This window comes from Mustelus asterias, chromosome 3 (assembly GCF_964213995.1).
Source record: "Mustelus asterias chromosome 3, sMusAst1.hap1.1, whole genome shotgun sequence".
In the NCBI taxonomy this organism is placed as follows: Eukaryota; Metazoa; Chordata; class Chondrichthyes; order Carcharhiniformes; family Triakidae; genus Mustelus; species Mustelus asterias.
Window position 1 is genome coordinate 41,348,638 of NC_135803.1, and position 21,140 is coordinate 41,369,777.

Consider the following 21,140-nt stretch of genomic DNA (forward strand, 5'->3'; position numbering starts at 1 on the left):
CAGGCCCTTCGCCCCTCCCCCCCCCCCCCCCCCCAAAGCCTGCACCAACCATGCTGCCCGACTGAACTGAACTGAAACCCTTCCGGGTCCATATCCTTCCATTCCCATCCTATTCATGCATTTGTCATTAAAAGTCACTATCGTATCTGCTTCCACTATCTCCCCAGGCAGCGAGTTCTAGTCACCCACCACCCTCTGTGTAAAAAAACTTGCCTCATACATTTCCTTTAAACCTTGCCCCTCACACCTTAAACCTGTGCCACCTAGTAATTGTCTCTTCCACCCTGGGAAAAAGTTTCTGACTATCCACTCTGCCCCTCATAATCTTGTAGACTTTTATCAGGTCGCCCCCTCAACCTCCATCGTTCCAGTGACAACAAACCAAGTTTCTCCAACCTCTCCTCATAGCTAATGCTCTCCATATTAGGCAACATCCTGGTAAATCTTTTCTGTACCCTTTCCAAAGCCTCCACATTCTTCTGGTAGTGTGGTGACCAGAATTGAACACTATATTCCAAGTGCGACCTAACTAAGGTTCTATAAAGCTGCAACATGACTTGCCAATTTTTAAACTCAATGCCCCGGCCGTTGAAGGCAAGCACCGTATGCCTTCTTGACTATCTTCTCCACCTGCGTTGCCACTTTCAGTGACCTGTGTATCTGTACACTCAGATCCTTCTGCTATCAATACTCTTAAGGGTTTTGCCATTTACTGTATATTTTCCATCTGTATTAGACCTTCCAAAATGCATTACCTCACATATGTCCAGATTAAACTCCATCTGCCATCTCTCCATCCAAGTCTCCAACGGATCCATATCCTGCTGTATCCTCTGATGGTCCTCATTGCTATCCGCAATTCCACCAACCTTTGTGTCATCCATGAATGTACTAATTAAACCAGTTACATTTTCCTCCAAATCATTAGCAAAGGTCCCAGCACTGATCCTTGAGGAATTTGTCACAGCCCTCCATTCAGAAACGCACCCTTCCACTGCTACCCTCTATCTTCTACAACCGAGCCAGTTCTGTATGCATCTTACCAGCTCACCTCTGATCCCGTGCAACTTCATCTTCTGTACCAATCTGCCATGAGGGACCTTGTCAAAGGCCTTACTGAAGTCCATGTAGACATCAACCATGGCCATACCCTCATCAATCATCATCCTCACTTCCTCGAAAAACTCGATCAAGTTAGTGAGACACGACCTTCCCTTCACAAAACCATGTTGCCTCTTGCTAATACGTCCACTTATTCCAAGTGGGAGTAAATCCTGTCTCGAAGAATCCTCTCCAATAATTTCTCTACCACTGACGTAAGGCTCACTGGCCTGTAGTTACTTGGATTATTCTTTCAATTATGCGATCTGGGCTTTTCCCTAACACTTGTTCTTACTTCCATGGGAGTACGGCAGTGTCCATAACCAGGCTGAGCCCATTATGATCTGCAAGCTGCACTGTTATTCTCTGCTATTTACAAATTGGGGCACATTATTAATACCTAAACTGACAGACTAAAATACATGGGGTACTGGCCATATTCTCCAACCACACTTGAAGGCAGAAAATAACAGGTGGAATTTTCCCATCCCGCCACCTGCCACTGGAATCGTAGCAGGTGGGGCAGAAAATTTAGTGGATCATTTAAAGGTCCGTTGATCTCGAGTGGGAATTTCCAGTCTTCTGGCATGTGCAGCCAGAAAATCCCATCCATGATTTCACAAACAATTACATACTGGCTAAAACTACTTGGTTAAAATTATTTGCAAGTGAAAAAAAATTACAGAAACAAAACCTTTACAGAACCCTTCCTGAAATCCTTTCTTTTCACTTGTGTATCTATGTCCTTTACCAATATTGCTGCTCCTGATTTCCACAGTTCCCAGCTCCTCCTAAAGATCTTATAGGCTGGAACATTTAGTTCCAATTCATGTCCAGCTTGAAATTTTAACTTGGCTGTTTTCTCTAGGAATGCTGACTGGCCTATTTAATCTTTACGACATTTTAAATTTATTTTCCTTTCGTAAAATTAATTTATTTGCTAAAATTGAGAGAAAAGTGCTCTTTTGCCTGCCTGTAAGCCTCAAGCTGATTCTCATTTCCTAAGTGAAGTGAAACGGAAAAAGAATAACTTGTTATATATGTTACTCGCTGTAAATTTAATTTAGTGTAATCCAATCTATCTCTCCAAAGAAAAATGTTACATCTATTTGTTAAGTGTTATAAACTGGGCTGCATTGTGCAAAAATGAAAGGACTACATTAACCTAATGCTGTTCCATCAGAGCAAACAAGCAATGTGGATGGGTCAAAATCCTCTGATCCATCTACTCTGTCCCATGCAATTATGATATCCTGTTTATCACAATATGTGCATTCTGCAGGCCATACAAAACCTTCTGGGAGAGGCAAAAAAAAAAGATAAGAACCCCAACCAATTTAAGGGAGGTAAAAGTCAGGGAAATTCCTTTCTGGGTAGGGGTTTCGGGTCATGGGGTAGTTAGATCAAGCGGAGAGGGAGACGTAGGCCAGTATTTTACGACCTCGCTCGGGTGAGGCTCGTAAAATCCCAACCAAGGCCAACGGGGAATTCCGTTCTGCGAGCCGCGCACGCCTCAGTTCCAGCTTTAGTGTCAGATTGGAGGCAGAGGCATGGGGGAGTCCTTGGGGGTGGGGTGTTGGGAGTATCAGCGGTGCTGGGAATACCCTGAGGGTTGATTAGTTGGGGGAATGAGGAGTCTGAAATGTGGCGGACGTCCCATGCAGTGCTGGGTCTGGGTGTTTTAAATAGTTAAGCTGAAGTTAGAAGTGGTTTAGTTTCTTCTAACTCTTTCAGAGTAACATTGGTGGCAGAAACGGTCAATGTTTGCGATTTAAAGCGCTTTGTTGGATAGTTCCCAGTGCAGTACAATTGTCCAGGGGAAGTTAGTGCTTCTGGACAATTGCCAAGTAAAGCCTTCCTTGGGAACTTCTGAGAGGAATTTCTCAGCACATCTTTGGGGTATCCTCCAAATCCAACACTACGGGGAGCCAGGAAATTATGGATCAGTGTTACAATCCAGTGAACATCCATCAAAATTCAAAGTAACAGTTCACCTTAAATCCCTGAGCTGCCTGATTTAAGATATCCAATCCCTCAACAACCGGAGAAGCATTGGAGTTTTCACAGAAGTACATTTGAATCCTTCTACGATACCTCTGGTTTCCTAAAGAAAAATTGGTACATTTAGATCCTTCTGAACTGGATTACTTCATCTTTGGGAACTGTGGGTGCAGCCTCCTGGATTAAACCCATTCTTCTCCACTTATTATTTAATTGTTAAATATGTTCTTATTTTACCTGTGCTGGAGTTAGTAGCTTCTCAGTGCGTGCTTGTCATATGTTCTAATGTCATTTCTTGATTCTAGGTTTGCATCAAGTGATTTGAAACTTTTGATAAAGAAATCGAGATTTTTAAAAGCTTCTTTCCTTTCCAATTTAGAAAGAGCTGCATTCCTTTAATACTGATTTGCTGAAATAAGTGCTCAGGATGTGTTCTTAACAGATAATGGGTATAGTAACAGGTCATGTCAACATTAACCTTTCCTCAATTTACTTTGCTAGCAAATAAGGCATTTAAACTTCTCTCCATTTCCAAATAGAAAAGAGGCCCCATAATACCGAATAGACAGTATGAATGAGGTAATGTCTAGTTCTAAGTCAAGTGCTGCCAATTCTGTGGATGAAGACTTCTAGGTACAAATGATTTTCTGTTAGCCTGTATCCATTTTCTGAATTCAAAAGTATAATATCCCAAATATATGTGAATTCCATCTATTTTTGAGGTACTTCTATCACAATCTGGACCATAAAGATCAACTTGAAGCAATCAAGTCCGAACACCTCAGGCATGGGCTAATCAAGCTTAGCACTTGCTGAGCAATAATCTGCTCACTGATGCTCAGTTTGGGTTCCACCAGGGTCACTCTGCTCCTGACCTCATCACAACCTTAGTTCAAACATGGACAAAAATGCTGAAATCCAGAGGTGAGGTGTGAGTGATTCCTTTGACACCAAGGCAGCATTTAAGTGAGTGTGGCTTCAAGTAGCCCTGGCAAAACTGGGGCCAATGGAAATCAGGGGGAAAAAACTCACTAAAGTTGGAATCATACCTAGCACAAAAGAAGAGGATGTGGAGTTGCCGGCGTTGGACTTGGGTGGGCACAGTAAGAAGTCTCACAACACCAGGTTAAAGCCCAACAGGTTTATTTGGTAGCACAAGCTTTTGGAATGTTGCCCCTTCATCAGATGAGTCACCTGATGAAGGGGCAATGCTCCAAAAGCTTGTGCTACTAAATAAACTTGTTGGACTTTAACCTGGTGTTGTGAGACTACTTACAAAAGAAAGTGGTTGTAGTTGTTGATCAATTATCTCAGTTGCAGGACATTACTGCAGGAGATCCTCAGGGTAATGTCCCAGGACCAACCATCTTCAGCTGCTTCATTAATTACCTTCCTTCCATCACAAGGTCAGAAGTGAGGATGTTTGCCGATGACTGCACACTGAGGCAGTCCATTCCAAATGCAGAAAAACTTGGACAATATCCAGGCTTGGGCTGATAAGTGGCAAGTAACATTCAATCCGCACAAGTGCCAGGCAATGACCATCTCCAACAAGACAGAATCTAACTATTCCCCCTTGTCACAGCGCCAGGGACCCGGGTTCAATTAAGGCCTCGGGTCACTGTCTGTGTGAAGTTTGCACGTTCTCCCTGTGTCTTCGTGGGTTTCCTCCGGGTGCTCCGGTTTCCTCCCACAGTCCAAAGATGTGTTAGGTTGATTGGTCACGCTAAATTGACCCTAGTGTCGGGGGGATTAATAGGGTAAATGTGCGGGGTTATGGGAATAGGGCCTGGTGGGATTGTGGTCGGTACAGACTTGATGATCCAAATGGCCTCCTTCTGTACTGTAGGGATTTTCTGATTCTATGACATTCTAACATTCAATGGCATCACCATCACTGAATACTCCACCCCACTCCCTACTATCAACATCCTGGATGTTGCCATTGACAAGAACCTGAACTGGACCAGGCAAATAAATACTGTGGCTACAAGAACAGGTCAGAGACTAGGAATCCTGTGATGAGTAACTCACCTCCAGACTTCCCAAAGCCTGTCTACCATCTACAAGGCACAAGTCAAGAGCATGCTGGAATACTCCCCATTTGCCTGGATGAGTGTAGGTCCAACAACACTCAAGAAGCTCGACAACATCCAGGACATAACAGCTCACTTGATTGGCACGCCATCTGCAAAAATTCACTCCCTTCACCATTGACGCACAGTAGCAGCATGTGTACCATCTGATGCACTGCAGGAACCCACCAAGGCTCCTGTGACAGCTCCTTCCAAACCCGTGACCAGTATCATCTAGAAGGACAAGGGCGGCAGATGCATGGGAACACCATCACCTGGAAGTTCCCCTCCAAGTCACTCACCATACGGATGTGGAACTATATTGTCGTTCCTTCAATGTCACTGGGTCAAAGACCTGGAACTCCCTAACAGCATCCCTACACTATGTGGGTTGTAGCGGTTCAAGAAGGCAGCTCACCACCACTTTCTCAGGGAAATTAGGGATGAGCAATAAATGCTGGCATAGACAGCGATGCCAGATCCCAAAGTGGCAAATAATATTCACGCAACACAACTCTAAGTAAATGAAAATCTCCAACAAGAGATTGCAGCATGTTGGTGTAGCAGGCGGTAAAGAAGGCAAATGGTATGTTGGCCTTCATAGCAAGAGGATTTGAGTACAGGAGCAGGGATGTCTTGCTGAATTATACAGGACCTTGGTGAGGCCACACCTGGAAAATTGTGTGCAGTTTTGGTCTCCTTATCTGAGGAAGGATGTTCTGGCTGTAGAAGGGGTGCAGAGAAGGTTCACCAGACTGATTCCTGACGTATACGATTGAGTTGGTTAGGATTATAATCACTGGAGTTTAGAAGAATAAGAATATAAGAACTAGGAGCAGGTGTAGGCCATCTGGCTCCTCGAGCCTGCTCCACCATTCAATAAGATCATGGCTGATCTTTTTGTGGACTCAGCTCCACTTACCCGCCGCTCAACATAACCCTTAATTCGTTTACTGTTCAAAAATTTATCTATCCTTGCCTAAAAAACATTCAATGAGATAGCCTCAACTGCTTCACTGGGCAGGGAGTTCCACAGATTCACAACCCTTTGTATGAAGAAGTTCTTCCTCAACTCAGTCCTAAATCTGCTTCCCCTTATTTTGAGGCCATGCCCCCTAGTTCTAGTTTCACCTGCCAGTGGAAACAACTTCCCTGCTTCTATCTTATCTATTCCCTTCATAATCTTATATGTTTCTATAAGATCTCCCCTCATTCTTCTGAATTCCAATGAGTATAGCCCCAGTCTACTCAGTCTCTCCTCATAAGCCAACCCTCTCAACTCCGGAATCAACCTAGTGAATCTCCTCTGCACCCCTTCCAGTGCCCAGTATATCCTTTCTTAAGTAAGGAGACCAAACTATACACAGTACTCCAGGTGTGGCCTCACCAGCACCTTATACAGCTGCAACATAACCTCGCTGTTTTTAAACTCCATCCCTGTAGCAGTGAAGGACAAAATTCCATTTGCCTTTTTAATTACCTGCTGCACCTGCAAACCAACTCCTTGTGGTTCTTGCACAAGGACACCCAGGTCTCTCTGCACAGCCGCATACTGCAATTTTTTACCATTTAAATAATAGTCCATTTTGCTGTTATTCCTACCAAAATGGATGACCTCACATTTGAGGAATGAGGGAGGTTCTCATAGAAACCTATAAAATTCTAACAGGCCTTATAGGGTAGATGCAACAAGGATGTTCCCGTTGGTGGGGGTGTCCAGAACCAGGAGTTATACTCTAAGGATACAGAGTAAACCTTTTAGGTCTGAGATGAGGAGAAGTATCTTCACCCGGAGTGGTCAGCCTGAGGAATTTGCTGCTATGGAAATCAGTTGAAGCCAAAACATTTCAAGAAGAAGTTAGATGTAGCTCTTGGGGCAAAGGAAATCAAAAGATATGGGGGGGAAGATGGGATCAAGCTATTGAGTTGGATGATCAGCCATGTTCATGATGAATGGTGGAGCAGGCTCGAAGAGCAGCCTACCCCTGTTGCTATTTTCTATGTTTCCCTTGATATTCAGGGATATTGCCATCGTCAAATCCCCCACCATCAACATCTAACGGCCATCATTGAAGAGAAATTTAACTAAACCAGCCACATAAATACTGTAGTTAGAGCAGTGGATCAGAAATTGGATTCACAGTGAATGGCTCATTTCCTTACTTCCCAAAGCTTTCCTATAAGTCACAAGTTAGAAAGCCTGCTTGATTGGTACCCCATCCACCACCTTAAACATTCACTTCCACTGGTATACCATAACTCCAGTGTACACCATTACAAGATGCATTGCAGCCACTCACTAAGGCTTCTTTGATATAACCTTCAAAACCAGTGACCTCTACCATCTAGAACAAGGGCAGCAGATGAATGGGAACACCACCATGAGTAGGTATGCCTGTACATCACACAACATCCTGAATTGGAAATCTATTGCTGTTCCTTCAATAAACTCTTGGAACACCCACCTGAACAACTCTCTGGATACATCTGAGTGTTCCACTCACCTGATGAAGGAGCAGCGCTCCGAAAGCTCATGATTCCAAATAAACCTGTTGGACTTTAACCTAGTGTTGTGAGACTTCTTATTGTGCCCACCCCAGTCTAATGTCAGCATCTCCACATCAGGCAGATCTTGTCATCTGCAAATTTGCAGATTATACTCCCAACAGGTATGTCCAGATTAAATAAAAAATGTAAAGAGCAACAGTGTCAAGACCAATCTCTGGAGGTCCACACCGATTATCAGTCTCCGAATAAGATCCAAATACATCGTTAACTCATTTCATCACGAGTCCCTTATAGCCAGTTCTCGAGTATGCTTTAGCCGCTCAGTACTGCCTTTGACATTTCTCTGATGTTTTACTCAATTGAAAAGACTTTTCCTTTACTCCCACAATTGTGTGTGATTTTTTTTTTCCTTTGGCCTTTTAGCTGATCTAATAGCATCTGTCTGATGGAAATGAACCAATTTATAGTTACACCTTCATCGCACTACATGAGCTAAATGTTACAATTATGGATATAAAAATAATATTTTTCTCCCATTCAGGTCATCAGAAAATAGGATCCCATCTGAACTGGCATCTAGCAAAAATGCTTTGGAACTACACTCAGCATCAACAGAACTGGAACCAATGCCAACAGCGCAGGTAGAATATATGACTGTGACTTAAGGGAAGTGAATTACTAAACAACATCACAATGCTGAAATATTTGGTCTTGTAAAAACATTATACAATGACGTTTCCAGAACTTTTCACCAGATGAATATGATGCTCCTGGATTTTCAACGTTAAGCAAAAAAAGGACAGTTTTAACTCAAGTGGGTGGAGATCAACTCTTGCAGCATGGGACCCAGGAGGTTTTAACATTCCTCTTCATCTCCTGTGGCAAACCCAACATGGTTGGCAGATGGAGGAAGTTTGGATGTTCCTGTGTCCCATTTTGAATATCAAAACTAGAGGGTGGGCGTAAGTACTGTACTAATAGCCTATTAAGTGGAATGATATCAGTAGAAAACTCCATGAAATACCCAATTTCAGATATAAACTTTGTATCATGGATGCAGATCCAAATTAATGTTATTTCTATGCGAAGGTAAGAATATTTTAGAATTGGTATGGTAAATTGGATTGCCTTCAGAAAACTATTGTAGATTGATGTGCATACCAAGTGTTGTATATAGTGTCCCTCTCCCCTCACCCAGGGAGCAGCTTGGGAGGTGAAGGTGCTTTTAATCAGGGTGTGAGAACCATCACCTTCCCCTCAGTACCCCAAGGCCATCTTGGGCCCTTAAGTGCACTATCATCCCTACACTGCTGGTATTCTACCAGTGGAGATTTTGGGGGGGTGAAATAGGCCATGGGCGTAAGCCAACCAGTAAAAGACAGCGGTGGGGCAAGGATAAGTAGCCCCTCCTGATCAGGCACACTTGCCTCTTTTAAGGGCCATTTCAGTGCTCTGGGACTTTGTCCCAGTTTTAATAAAAAGTGAAAAATCAAAAGTAGCCATCTAGCCCTCCCTCCTCACAACCCCACACACTCCCCATGCTTATCCATGCCACCTCATGCCTGCCAACCTTTGCTGCTTTACCCATCCTCATGGCTCTCTATAGTTCTTATGTCAACTTTGTGCCAACTCATGCTAACTGATGATCCTCACATATCCCCATGTACCTTCATAGCCCCTATGATAACTCATCAAGTGTCCATTGTGTGTAGACCTCCAGGGCCACTCAGATAAAGTTCTATGTACTTATTACAGATTTCAGAGTTTAAAAATAATACTCTCATTGATAAATGCTCATCCAATACATTTGATTCCTTTCACGTATTTAATCCCTGATTTAAAAAAAACATAACCTCACATCGATGATAGCTGATTTCTTTATCACTACTTGGGGCTATCGATCAAACAGTGAATTTATAGGCTCTCTGTGGTGATAATGATAGGTTGTCGAAGTAGTCCAGCAGCACTAATCCTATAATGATAACCCTTGGACTTATGTCAACAAACAGATAGTGACATTGCAAACAATTTCTTTTGCAACTACAGGCTGATTTTTTTTTTCAAACATGCAAAGAGCAGGGGATTTAGCTGACTTGATACTTAGACCTTGTCCACTTTTTACACATATTCATGTCTACCTTTTACAAATTGAAGTGGGTACTTGACCTCACCCAAAGGGGTACCTTACCTCTTCAAAGATCTCTGGCATGTTTAGACCATTTCCTCCAATGTGTGAAGCCCACAGGTTATGTTTTAGAAAGCTCGGTTACCAAAATTCTTTCCAAGTCAAGGCAGCTGCATTATTAAATGTGCACTTGCCTCCGTGAACCATGTTGGGCAAAAGATGTCCTGCATTCACATCCCTGATGAAAATAGTGGGTGCCGGGTTCAGGGTGGGTCTTCAGAACTCCAGTGCCATTTTGGCTACGATCAAAGCCTTTCCTACTCAGCAGAAATTCAGGCCTAAGATGTGTCCTCTGGTGACTGACTCTTCTGGGAGAAAACTCAAGGAATGGGAACATTGAGTGTGGAACAGTATCCCCAAATTCCAAGCAAATTTGCTTATATCACATCACGCAGGAGAAGACCAAGGAAATGAGGAGAAATTTCTTCATACAAAGGATTGTGTACCTTTGGAATTGTCTAGAATCATAGAATCCCAACAGTGCAAAAGGAGGTCATTTGGCCCAACAAGTCTGCACCAACTCTCCAAAAGAGCATCTTGCCTGGGCCCACAGTCTGCCCTATCCTTGTAAATCCACACATTTAGCATGGCTAATCCCCCTAACCTGTACATCTTGGAACTCTAAGGGGCAATTTAGCATGGCCAATCCACCTTCCCTGCACTCTCTTGCCATTCAAAATTTTGAGAACATCTATCAAATCTCCCCTCAACATTCCATATTCCGAGGAGAACAGTCCCAGTTTTTTTCAGTCTCTGCACATAACGTAAATATTTCATCCCTGGCACCATTCTAATAAAAGCGCTCTACAATCTCTCTAAAATCTTGACATCCTTCTTTAAGTGTGGTGCCCAAACTTGACCATAATACTCCACCTGGAAAGAAATGTTCTCATAAATGTTTAACATTACTTCCTTACATTATTACTTTCTGCCTCTATTTATAAAACAAAGGATTCTTAATGCTTTTGTAACAGCTTTCTCAGCTGGCTTTGTTCTCCTTGGAGCAGAGAATGTTGAGGGGAGTTTTGATTGATGTATTCAAAACCTTGAATGGTTTTGAGTGTTAGATATGTCCGTCAGCAGAGCACACTTTTAAAAGCGATTGGTGAAGCAACTGGAAATGACATGAGGGAAAAACAATTCTGGCAGCCAAGTGTTATGATACGGAATACACAATGAGAAAGGATGGTAGAAGCAGATTCAATATCTTTGAAAAGGGAATTAGACAAATACTTGGAGGTCAAACCATGTGGGGCTACGCTCCAGGTCTCTCTGTTCTTGCATCCCTTTTCAAAATTCTGCCACTTAGTTTACATTGCCTCTCAATAATCTTCCTACCAAATTGTATAACTCCACATTTCTCTGCATTAAATTCCATCTAACGTGTTTCTGCCCATTTCACATATCCATGTTCTCCTGAAGCCTGATAATCTCCAATGCTTCCTGCATTTCCAAATTCTGCATTATTTACAAACTCTGAAATCATGTCTTGTCTCCTCCAGTTCAGTTCCTTACTATATATTAAAAAGAACAGTGGACCTAGAACCAATGCTGGAGAGCTCCTAAAGTTAGATTTTCAGATAGCATAAAGGACATCCTAGTCCTTCACATTTTGCACAATTTTCCTAAAGACACTCTTATGGGATCTACACAGCATAGGCCTATCTAATCCTTCTGCAGAAATGCTCAGTGCACGTCCACATGCTCTACAAGGTTTTATTTTTGAAATTCATAGCAAAACCTAGCTCATCAAATTCTTGTATAATTTTATCATTGATTGAATCATTTGCTTTATATGAACGTAAGAAATAGCAGAAATAGGCCATTTGGCACCTTGTGCCTGCTCATCCATTCATTGATATCATGGCTGACCTGTTTGTATTTCCAATTCTACATTCCCATCTACCCCCGATCTTTGATTCCCTTGCCTAACAAGAATCGATCTACCTCTGCCTTAAAAAATATTCAGTGTCCCCGCCTCCATTGCCTTCCAAGGCAGAAAGTTCCAAAATTGGATGGCCCTCTGAGAGAAACATATTCTCGTCCTCCCTGTCCTAAAAGGACAACCCCTAATTTTAAAACAGAGACCCTGAGTTCTAGGCTCCCCCACAAGAGAAAACATCATTTCCACATCTGCCTTGTCAAGACTGTTGAGGATCTTCTATACTTCAATCAAGTCACCCCTCGCTCTTCTATACTGTAATGGAAACAAGTCTACTAAACCTCCTCTGATCTGCCATTTACATGCTTCCTTCAATAAGAAGACCAAAACTGTATACAATATTTGAGATGAGGTCTCACGAATGCCCTGTATAACTGAAGCATAGTAAGAAGTCTCACAACACCAGGTTAAAGTCCAACAGGTTTATTTGGTAGCAAAAGCCACTAGCTTTCAGAGCACTGCTCCTTCATCAGGCGAGTGGGAGTTCTGTTCACAAACAGGGCATAACAGGTCCTGTTTGTGAACAGAACTCCCACTCAACTGATGAAGGAGCAGCGCTCTGAAAGCTTGTGGCTTGTGCTACCAAATAAACCTGTTGGACTTTAACCTGGTGTTGTGAGACTTCTTACTGTGCTTACCCCAGTCCAACGCCGGCATCTCCACATCATAACTGGAGCATAACATCCTTACTTTTATGTTCGATTCCTCTTGTAATAAAGGATAGCATTCAAGTAGCCTTCTTAATTACTCGTCGTTTCTGTATGCTAACATTTTGTGACTCGTGCACTAGAACACCTAAATCCCTCTGCACGTCTGAATTCTGCAGTTGTTCTCCATTTAAGCATTCCCTTTAAGTAATTAAATAATAAAGTAATTAAATAATACTTTTCTACCTTTTTTATTCTTCCTGTCAAATTGAACAACTTCACATTTTCCCAAATTATACTCCATCTGCCAGATTTTTGCCCACTGACTCAACCCTATCTATATCCGTTTACAACTTCCTTTCTTCCCTTTGTATTATATATTCATCACTCAATCTATTTCTTTTAATTGCTAGTTTCCCTTTCTTGCTATGATAATAGAACAAAGCTACAATTTTGTGTGTTGAAGCACTTGCTTCATACTTGGCTCAAAAACAGTTTTAAATACGCTTATCATAGAATCCCTGCAGTGCAGAAGGAGGCCATTTGGCCCATCCTGTCTGAACTGACTCTCTGACAGAGTGAGTATCTTACCCAGGTCCTCTTCCCCCACCCAATCCCCATAATCCCACACATTTACCATGGCTAATTCATCTGACCTACATATCCTGGGACATTTAAAGGGCAATTTTACAATGGCTAATCCACCTAACTGCAAACGTTGGACTGTGGGAGGAAATTGGAGCACCTGGAGGAAAACCCACGCAGACACGGGGAGAACATGAGAACTCCACATCGACATTTACCCAAGGCCAGAATTGAACCCAGATCCCTGGCGCTGTGAGAGAGCAGTGCTAACAACTGTGCTACCGTGCTGCCCCAGTTAGGTATTGCTTTACAATGAATGAATCAATTAAATTCCGCTTAGTCATCTAGCATTTCAAGGCTCACACCATTTCTTAGGATCATTTGGACCATTTTCTGTCTAAAATAAAACGTAATGAACATGACCAGACTTTGAGATTATGCTGAGAATGCAGTGAGATATAAGTTTGCTGTAACCTAATAGATCCATGACAGTTATTGATCATTTATGTTGCAGGGAAAGACTGAAGTAGATACAGAAGAGTTCATGAAGAGCGATACAAGCACTGAAGATGCTAGCTCTCTTCCCTCAATGGTCTAGGGCATACCCTTCTCCAGAAGCTTTTGCTGTTTGGCACTTTTTGGAATATTTTCCATATTCAGATACTAGTTAACAGTTAGGAGTAAAAAAACTGGTTTTTTAACTCCCTTTTCTAGGCCACAGAGACTGAGATTAAATATAACACTACCGCACTGTCAAATATTATAAAGGTACATAGCAGGGTGAAATTGACAGTCCATTCCAATTATTATTTGAAGTGCTTCCTGACATCAATCTTGAATTTGTCTTTTACCACTTTAGACCGTTGTCACAATGTCCTGCAGTTGTGATTTAATTTGAACTGATGCTCAGCACTTAACCTATTCTATTTCATAAGATCATATGCGGGGTTATTTTAATGCAAGGGTGAAAACAAGCACTAAATGGGTGCTGCGATAATATGGCATGCCTGTTTGAAAGTCTAGATTTAGTCTGCAGTTTTGGGGTTAATTAATGATTAACATGAGTTAAATTTGCCGGGTGGCATCAAAACCAATATCTGCAGGTTTCACACTTAAATACTGTTTGGAAGCATTTTCTGTGGAGTGCCTCCACTGACTGCATCAAGTCAAGAACCTGAGGCACAACAAAACACTTCAAGGTGGCTTGGGAACCAAGAGAGTGGGAGCGCAGCTTCATAGAAATGGCACAGGAGGTACTTGTGGAGGAGATTCAGAGGAAGGAGGATGCTCTAGCTGTAATCTTGGGGGGTGGGGGAGGGAATGGAGTGGGGGGTGAAGGAGCCCACCTTACCCTCTTGTTCCTCTGGCAGCTGGTGGTGCTCCTCCTAACCCAGGGGGACCCTGAGCGAGATACTTATGATTAATCATTCCCTTTCTCCTTGTGATTCCTGTAAGGTGTCCAACAAGACACAGCAGCATTGCATTTGTTCCCTTAGTGAAGTCCTCAGAGAATTTTCAAGATAAAAGTTGGTAGAATGATGGTGAAGTCATGACAGTGTGTCTCGGGAAGCATACCCTATGTGCCTCCAAATTTCTCTTCAAACTTCTAGCAGCTATTGAACAGTGAAACTGAGCATAGCTTGAAATAGCATACAAAATCTATAGCAATCTACCTCTTTATGTCTGTTCCATTGGTTGCTGTTAGGAGAGGTTGTTAATTGAAGCACTGACCACCAAAGTGAGTGCTGACAGGCAATTTGATTGCAATCGGGCCTTTCACAATCCTTGTAGGTAACTGTTCCTAGCATGTGCTTCAACTCTTTTACTGAAATGGCATGTTGTGCTAAAGGTGGGCTGAACAATTATTGCAGCTTAATACTATTGCCGCCTTGGAATCTCTTTTGTGTTTAAAGTATCTGGGAAAAATCACCCTGCGCAGTGGTTAACACTGCTGCCTCACAGCGCCAGGGACCCGGGTGCGATTCCAGCTTGGGTCACTGTCTGTGTGGAGTCTGCACATTCTCCCCATGTCTGTGTGGCTTTCCTCTGGGTGCTCTTGTTTCCTCCCACAGTCCGAAAGATGTGCTGGCTAGATGCATTGGCCATGCTAAATTCTCCCTCTGTGTACCCTAACAGGTAACCTGGTGTTCCCTGGTGTTGTGAGACTTCTTACTGTGCTTACCCTAACAGATGCCAGAGTGTGGCGACTAGGGGAATTTCACAGTAACTTCATTGCAGTGTTAATGTAAGCCTACTTGTGATACTAATAAATAAACTTAAACTTAAAACTTAAACCATATATCTGTATAAGGTCCATTTTTGTTCTCTCCCATTGAATGCTAAATAATCCACATTTTCTATCTTTTTGTGTAAGTGTCCTCTGGCACAAAGGATTAGCCTTAAAGCTGTTCTTTGCACCACTTTCATTATTTGCTTATTTTCCATGTTGTCGTCGAGGCCAAAACTGAATGCAGTATTCAAAGTGCTGTCCAATCTGAAGAAATACACCTTCAGCGTAACCTAATGCTTTATTAGTGTGCGGTTTCCTCACACTGCAGTGTCCCAAAGATGTGCTGCATCTGCTGAGATAGGAACTTACTCAAATCTCTTTCCTGGCACAGAACAATCCCTGGAGTTGAAACGAAACAGGAGTGAAACTGCAGGATTAAGAGATTGGCAATTATCCTCCCACTGAATGGAATCTGGATCTTATTGCTGAATTGTAGCGAGTCTCCAAGATTGCACTTCGTATAAAATGCCATTTTTCATTTTCTGGGTCTCTCAGGATCCCCTCACAGACAGTCTCAGTATCCTTCCTTCCATCTTTCCTTCACACTAACTTTGAGCATGTACTTACTCAGATACAGGCTGAACACCTCTTGGTCAGTGAGTCAACCATTAATCCCAGGCTGTGTGGCAGGTCTGACGTTGTACATATTGGACCAGTGCTCTGTCCCTCCGAAGGACAAAGAAAAGGAAAATCTATTGTATAATTTACTTAAATTGGTAGTTTAGTTAAGCATTCCATTTGCTTTGTTGACTGGTCTGCAATGACTCTGCATGGCCAGTATTGAGTCTAATGTTTCTCCCAGATCACTATCTCTTGCCAATTTGATACCAGTGTGTCTGGCACTTTTTCCAATGCATAAAATTTGTAATTTCATTGAATTCCATCTGACAAAACAACAAGCCATTTAAATAGCGGCAATTTAGAGATAAGCATTTTCATGAGTCCTTTTAGTGGAGTCATTTCCATTGTAATATAAGCTATGTGTTTCTCTTCCTTTCCAGACTCGGATGACCAAAGAACAGCGCTGGGGAAGTGCATTACTGACCCGGAACCACTCAACAGAGGAAGAGTTTGAAAGAGCAAAGGCAGCAGTTGAGGTCTCTAAATGTTTTCACCATTTTCCCCTGATTTAGAGTACAGAACATGACTGGAAAATCTTTCCAGTTTGTACATTAAAAATAACATACCCCTTTTCACAGAATGGATTATAAAACTGCAAATCAGATACGTTCAGTATGCAATGGTCTTTTCCACACTTCTGATTAGATAATATCCTTATTTCTATTTCAGCTCTTATTTTTAAGGCTCAGAAAATGCCATCCTGCATTTCCTTCCTTCCAAGATCAGGGTTCATCGCAGTGTTTTACATTAACTCTATCCAGTTTACAGAATTGTTTCATAGGTTCTCCTTCATTGATCTTTACGTGATCTTATTTTGCTTTGTGATATTATGGTTCAAAGCAAGTTATAGCCATCATAGATTAGAAGCGGAGAAGGCTTCTGAATATAACCACCCAGAAACTTTGCAATTGCTGATATTCTTATCTTACTCGTTCTTCTCTTCCTCTTCTCTTTATTAGCAGCAGATTTGATGTCATGTAGTCACTTTATGAATAGAATATTAAGCTATATCATATTCAGATTTACTTCATCTTTCTTATTCTTTGCAAGCTTAACGATGACCTACAATACAGAGACTTAACCTTCTCCTTCATTGCACAAATGTCAGAATGTGTGGATTGAAAAGCTTCTAAACAATGTAGCATTGCTTCCTTTTATATGGTCAACTGTAATGAATGGGTAAGAATCCTTAGGCTTTTTCAATTGAAACCATGTCAATAATTAGCTCCATTTTTCACATCTTCTAAATTCTGCTTGAAGTGCTGCATATATTTGACTAGCATTGACTTGTGTGGGTGATTATATTCAGAAGCCTTTTCCGCTTATAATTTATGATGGCTATGACTTGTCCTGAACCATAATAACACGAAGCAAACTGAGACACTTAAAGGTCAACAAAATGAGAACCTAAGAAACAATTCTGTAAGTAGCCCAATACTGATTCAAATATATTCCATTTCTACGGTAATTACATCTTTCATATAGCTACTGAGGAAATTACAGAACTAGTTGGGAAATACAATGTAATGCCACTAAAATATGATCTGTTAAACATTACTCGCCTTGTCTGGTGTGGCAAACTGCATGTAGATATATTCACCACCATTACACCCTCCATGCTTAACAAGAACTGCCTGGCAAGTAGTAGAGGACATTGCTTTCACACAGAAATTATGCCAGCATTTTTGGCCATCTTACTCTGCCACTTCAGTCTTTTCCGAGCTGTTCAGTTGGATCATCTCCATGAGCTTACATACAGTGCTAGCTCCATTGAAGTGGAGTGGAGACCTGTACTTCAGTACTCCCGAAAGCCCCTGACTAAGTGATTGGCTGAACCTGTGGTTTTTGATTGAGAAATGAAGAACATGGAAGCGGGGTGTAAAAGTGCACATCCAGACTCGCCTCACTATTTTCCCAATCAAGGGACATGTGTGGTTAGTTGCACCACACAGGGGAGTGGGTGGACTATTGGAGTTGAGGCAGGAGATCAGTGATAATTATACTGAATGGTGGAGCAGGCTCAGTGGGCAGCATGATGTACTCCTGCTCCTACTTCTTATGTTCTTCATATCAGATGATCATTTTCTACTGTAATATTAAAAGCCATGCAAAAATTTCATCAACAAATGAACTAATAAATAAACATCAGTGGATATAATTGCAATTAAGTAGTCCTAGACTTAGTCAATTGATGGCATATTACACCATATTTAAATGCTGCTGCTTAGGCTTCCGAAAAGGGCAATTTTAATCACTATTTGACAAAACTGAATTATTAACTTCATATGTTAACTTCACCATAAGTATGGATAGTGGAATATGTATAATTATCAAAAGCAACTAGCATTCATGAGGTTGCATTGTCACTCAAAGGACACTTTTGAAACCTATCCTGAAAAGAAGCTTCTAGAACACCATAGTTTGTAAAGCAGGCTTATCCTTTCTATTTTCTTCTTAAGCATTCACACTCAAACTCAATCTCATCTAGCAAATGTCTCATTCTGCTGTGACTTACAAAAAACACCAGCTTAATTGGACATCTGTGCGTAATGAATAGCCGCCAAGTATTCTCCATGGTTTATTGAATTGAAATTAGCTTGTGACTGAAGTACTTTAGCTTTTGTATTTTATTGTCCTTTAACAGTCTGACACAGAATTCTGGGATAAAATGCAAGATGAATGGGAGGAAATGGCACGTAGGAATTGGATTGCAGGAAGTGAGCAGCCACCAACAAACACAACTATCTCCCCACATGAGAAGGTGATTTTTAACAACATGACCTTCAAAAAATATGTTGCTTCGTTATCAATTTTTTGCAAGTATCAAATGCTTGGTTATTTGACTCTCTTATATATTCAAAATCAACCTGAAATGACAATGAATTTATGTAGTACAATAATGAATTAATTTGCTGTACAGGACAGAAATGAGGAAAATATAGCTGAAAAAGGCACAAACCTTTAATGTACTATTACCCCATCCTTTACCCAAGATGGATTCTCATCGTCTGCCTCATATTAAACAGAACCCAAGAAATAAATAAACACAAAATACTACGCATGCTGGAATCTGAAACAAAAACAGAAAAATGTTAGAAAATCTCAACAGCTCTGACAGCATCTGTGGAGAGAGAACAGAGCCAACGTTTCGAGTCTAGATGACCCTTCATCAGTCAGCTCTGACGAAGGGTCATCTAGACTCAAAATGTTGACTCTATTCTCTCTTCACAGTTGCTGTCAGACTTGCTGAGATTTTCCAGCATTTTTCTATTGTTGCCCAAGATATAAATAGTGGATTTGATGCGAGTACCTGTAGCGGTGATAATGTGTTACAGTTCACTCAGGGGGCGGGATTTTCCAGCTGTGCTCGCCCCATGGCCAGAAAATCCCACCCAAGGTCAACAGACCTTTGCATGGCCCGTGTCCCGCTTGCTACAATGGACAGGATGGGAAAATTCTGCCCAGGGAGTCCGAAGTGCTGTGACAACATGCACTTTTCACATGCATGTTGTAGTCTGGAGCTATGGATAGTGATGGTACACACTCCAATTTTCTTGTCATCACATGACTGATCAAGAACCTCTCTCACTGTTACTGAGTCTCTTTCTCAAAAGGCAGTGGAATTGGAGAGTCTTTTAAATATTCTTTAAGGCAGAGGTAGATAGATTCTTGATAAGCGAGGGGTTGAAATGTTAATGGGGGTAGGCGGTAATGTGCAGGTGAGGTCACAACCAAATCAGCCATGATCTTATTGAATGGCGAAGCAGGCATGAGGGACATGGGGGCTTACTCCTGCTTCAAATGTTTATATGTACTACCTGCCATTGGCATGTGTTAGAAGGATTAATTCACAGGTTGGTTATGTTTGAGTCCTGGGATTGGACTCAAACTTGGAGTTTCGAATTCGGGGGTAGGGATGCTAGTCAGTAACTGTAATACTAACCGGTTAAAACTGGTTAATGTGGGCTGGAAGGAGTAAACAAATGTTAAATTGATCATTCTTGTGATAATTATGAATGAAACAATTTAGTTGTTGTAACCCAGTAATCATGAATAGCAAGGTAATAGTGAATAAATTATATTATTAAAATGCCTATGAAGCTATCAGTCAGCAGAACAATTTAGTTCTCAAGGTTGGATAAACAATTCTGACAACTATTATTGCACAATGTTATTAATTTCACTTGACCTTTGCTGCAGGGTTATTATTTTCACACTGACAATCCCTTCAAAGACTGGCCCAATGCATTTGAGGAAGCAATAAAAAAGCAGAAAGAAGGAGATCTGCCCAATGCTGTCCTACTGTTAGAATCAGCAATTTTACAGGACCCCTACGATGCAGAGGTAGGCTAATGATATTTAGCAATCATAATATGTTAAAAAAAGTAAAATATGTCAATAATCGTAGAAATTCAAATAATGTATAATGCTTTTGAGTTTTACAAATACGAGATGCATTTTGATTGCTCTCAGTGCTATGATATATACAAACATGATTTCCAATATATATAAACCTATTATTAACTCTTAATGTTCAATGTATTCTATTGCATTTATCAATTAAGTGCTATACCAATGTGGGGTGTGGTAGTTGGAGAATTGTTGTTCTTCAATAAAGTACATATTGCTTTACTGTTATGAGCAGAAGTTAAATGGATTATATTCTAATACACTAATTGTACTTCTGCAATATTTGGAATGGGCTTTCGCATGAAAATCTGACCTTTGAAATACTATTAATGGGGCTATGCCCAATGATAGAGAACAGTTTACAATGCTTTTTTATCACAAATATTTGGAACCCACCGTGAAGTTTGAAACTGATAGGCTTTTAACAATTCATATTTGCATTGTGATGTTAACATAGTAAAACAAGGTGTTTACTTCCAATAATATAAATACAAAGTTTCTCCACCTTCATTAATGACATTCTAGATCTGCAACTGGGAAATGCTTGAGCATCCCAAGGTATGTGTCTTCTTTGGATTTGCCCTGGATTAACCCTCTGTACCCAAGAAACATAAATGCTAATTTTTTCATAACTGACAATGTCTCCAAAAATATGACTTGTCAGTGTGTAAATGTCCTCTGGTAAAAGAGAGAATTTTGTCAGGGTGTCAGTTAGCTCAGTTGGCTGGGCAGCTGGTTGGTGATGCAGAACAATGCCCGCAGCACGGGTTCATTT

The 21,140-nt window shown here is 41.3% G+C and overlaps 1 protein-coding gene across 1 annotated transcript in view; it reads left to right on the forward strand.

Annotated features, from left to right (window-relative positions):
- pex5la (peroxisomal biogenesis factor 5-like a) overlaps nt 1-21,140 on the forward strand; it is a 204,589-nt gene that overhangs the window by 158,000 nt on the left and 25,449 nt on the right. The window contains exons 6-9 of the mRNA XM_078210096.1: nt 8,227-8,326; nt 16,336-16,431; nt 18,600-18,716; nt 20,156-20,299. Of these exons, the coding sequence (XP_078066222.1) occupies nt 8,227-8,326; nt 16,336-16,431; nt 18,600-18,716; nt 20,156-20,299 (457 nt within the window). The remainder of the gene's footprint in view (nt 1-8,226; nt 8,327-16,335; nt 16,432-18,599; nt 18,717-20,155; nt 20,300-21,140) is intronic.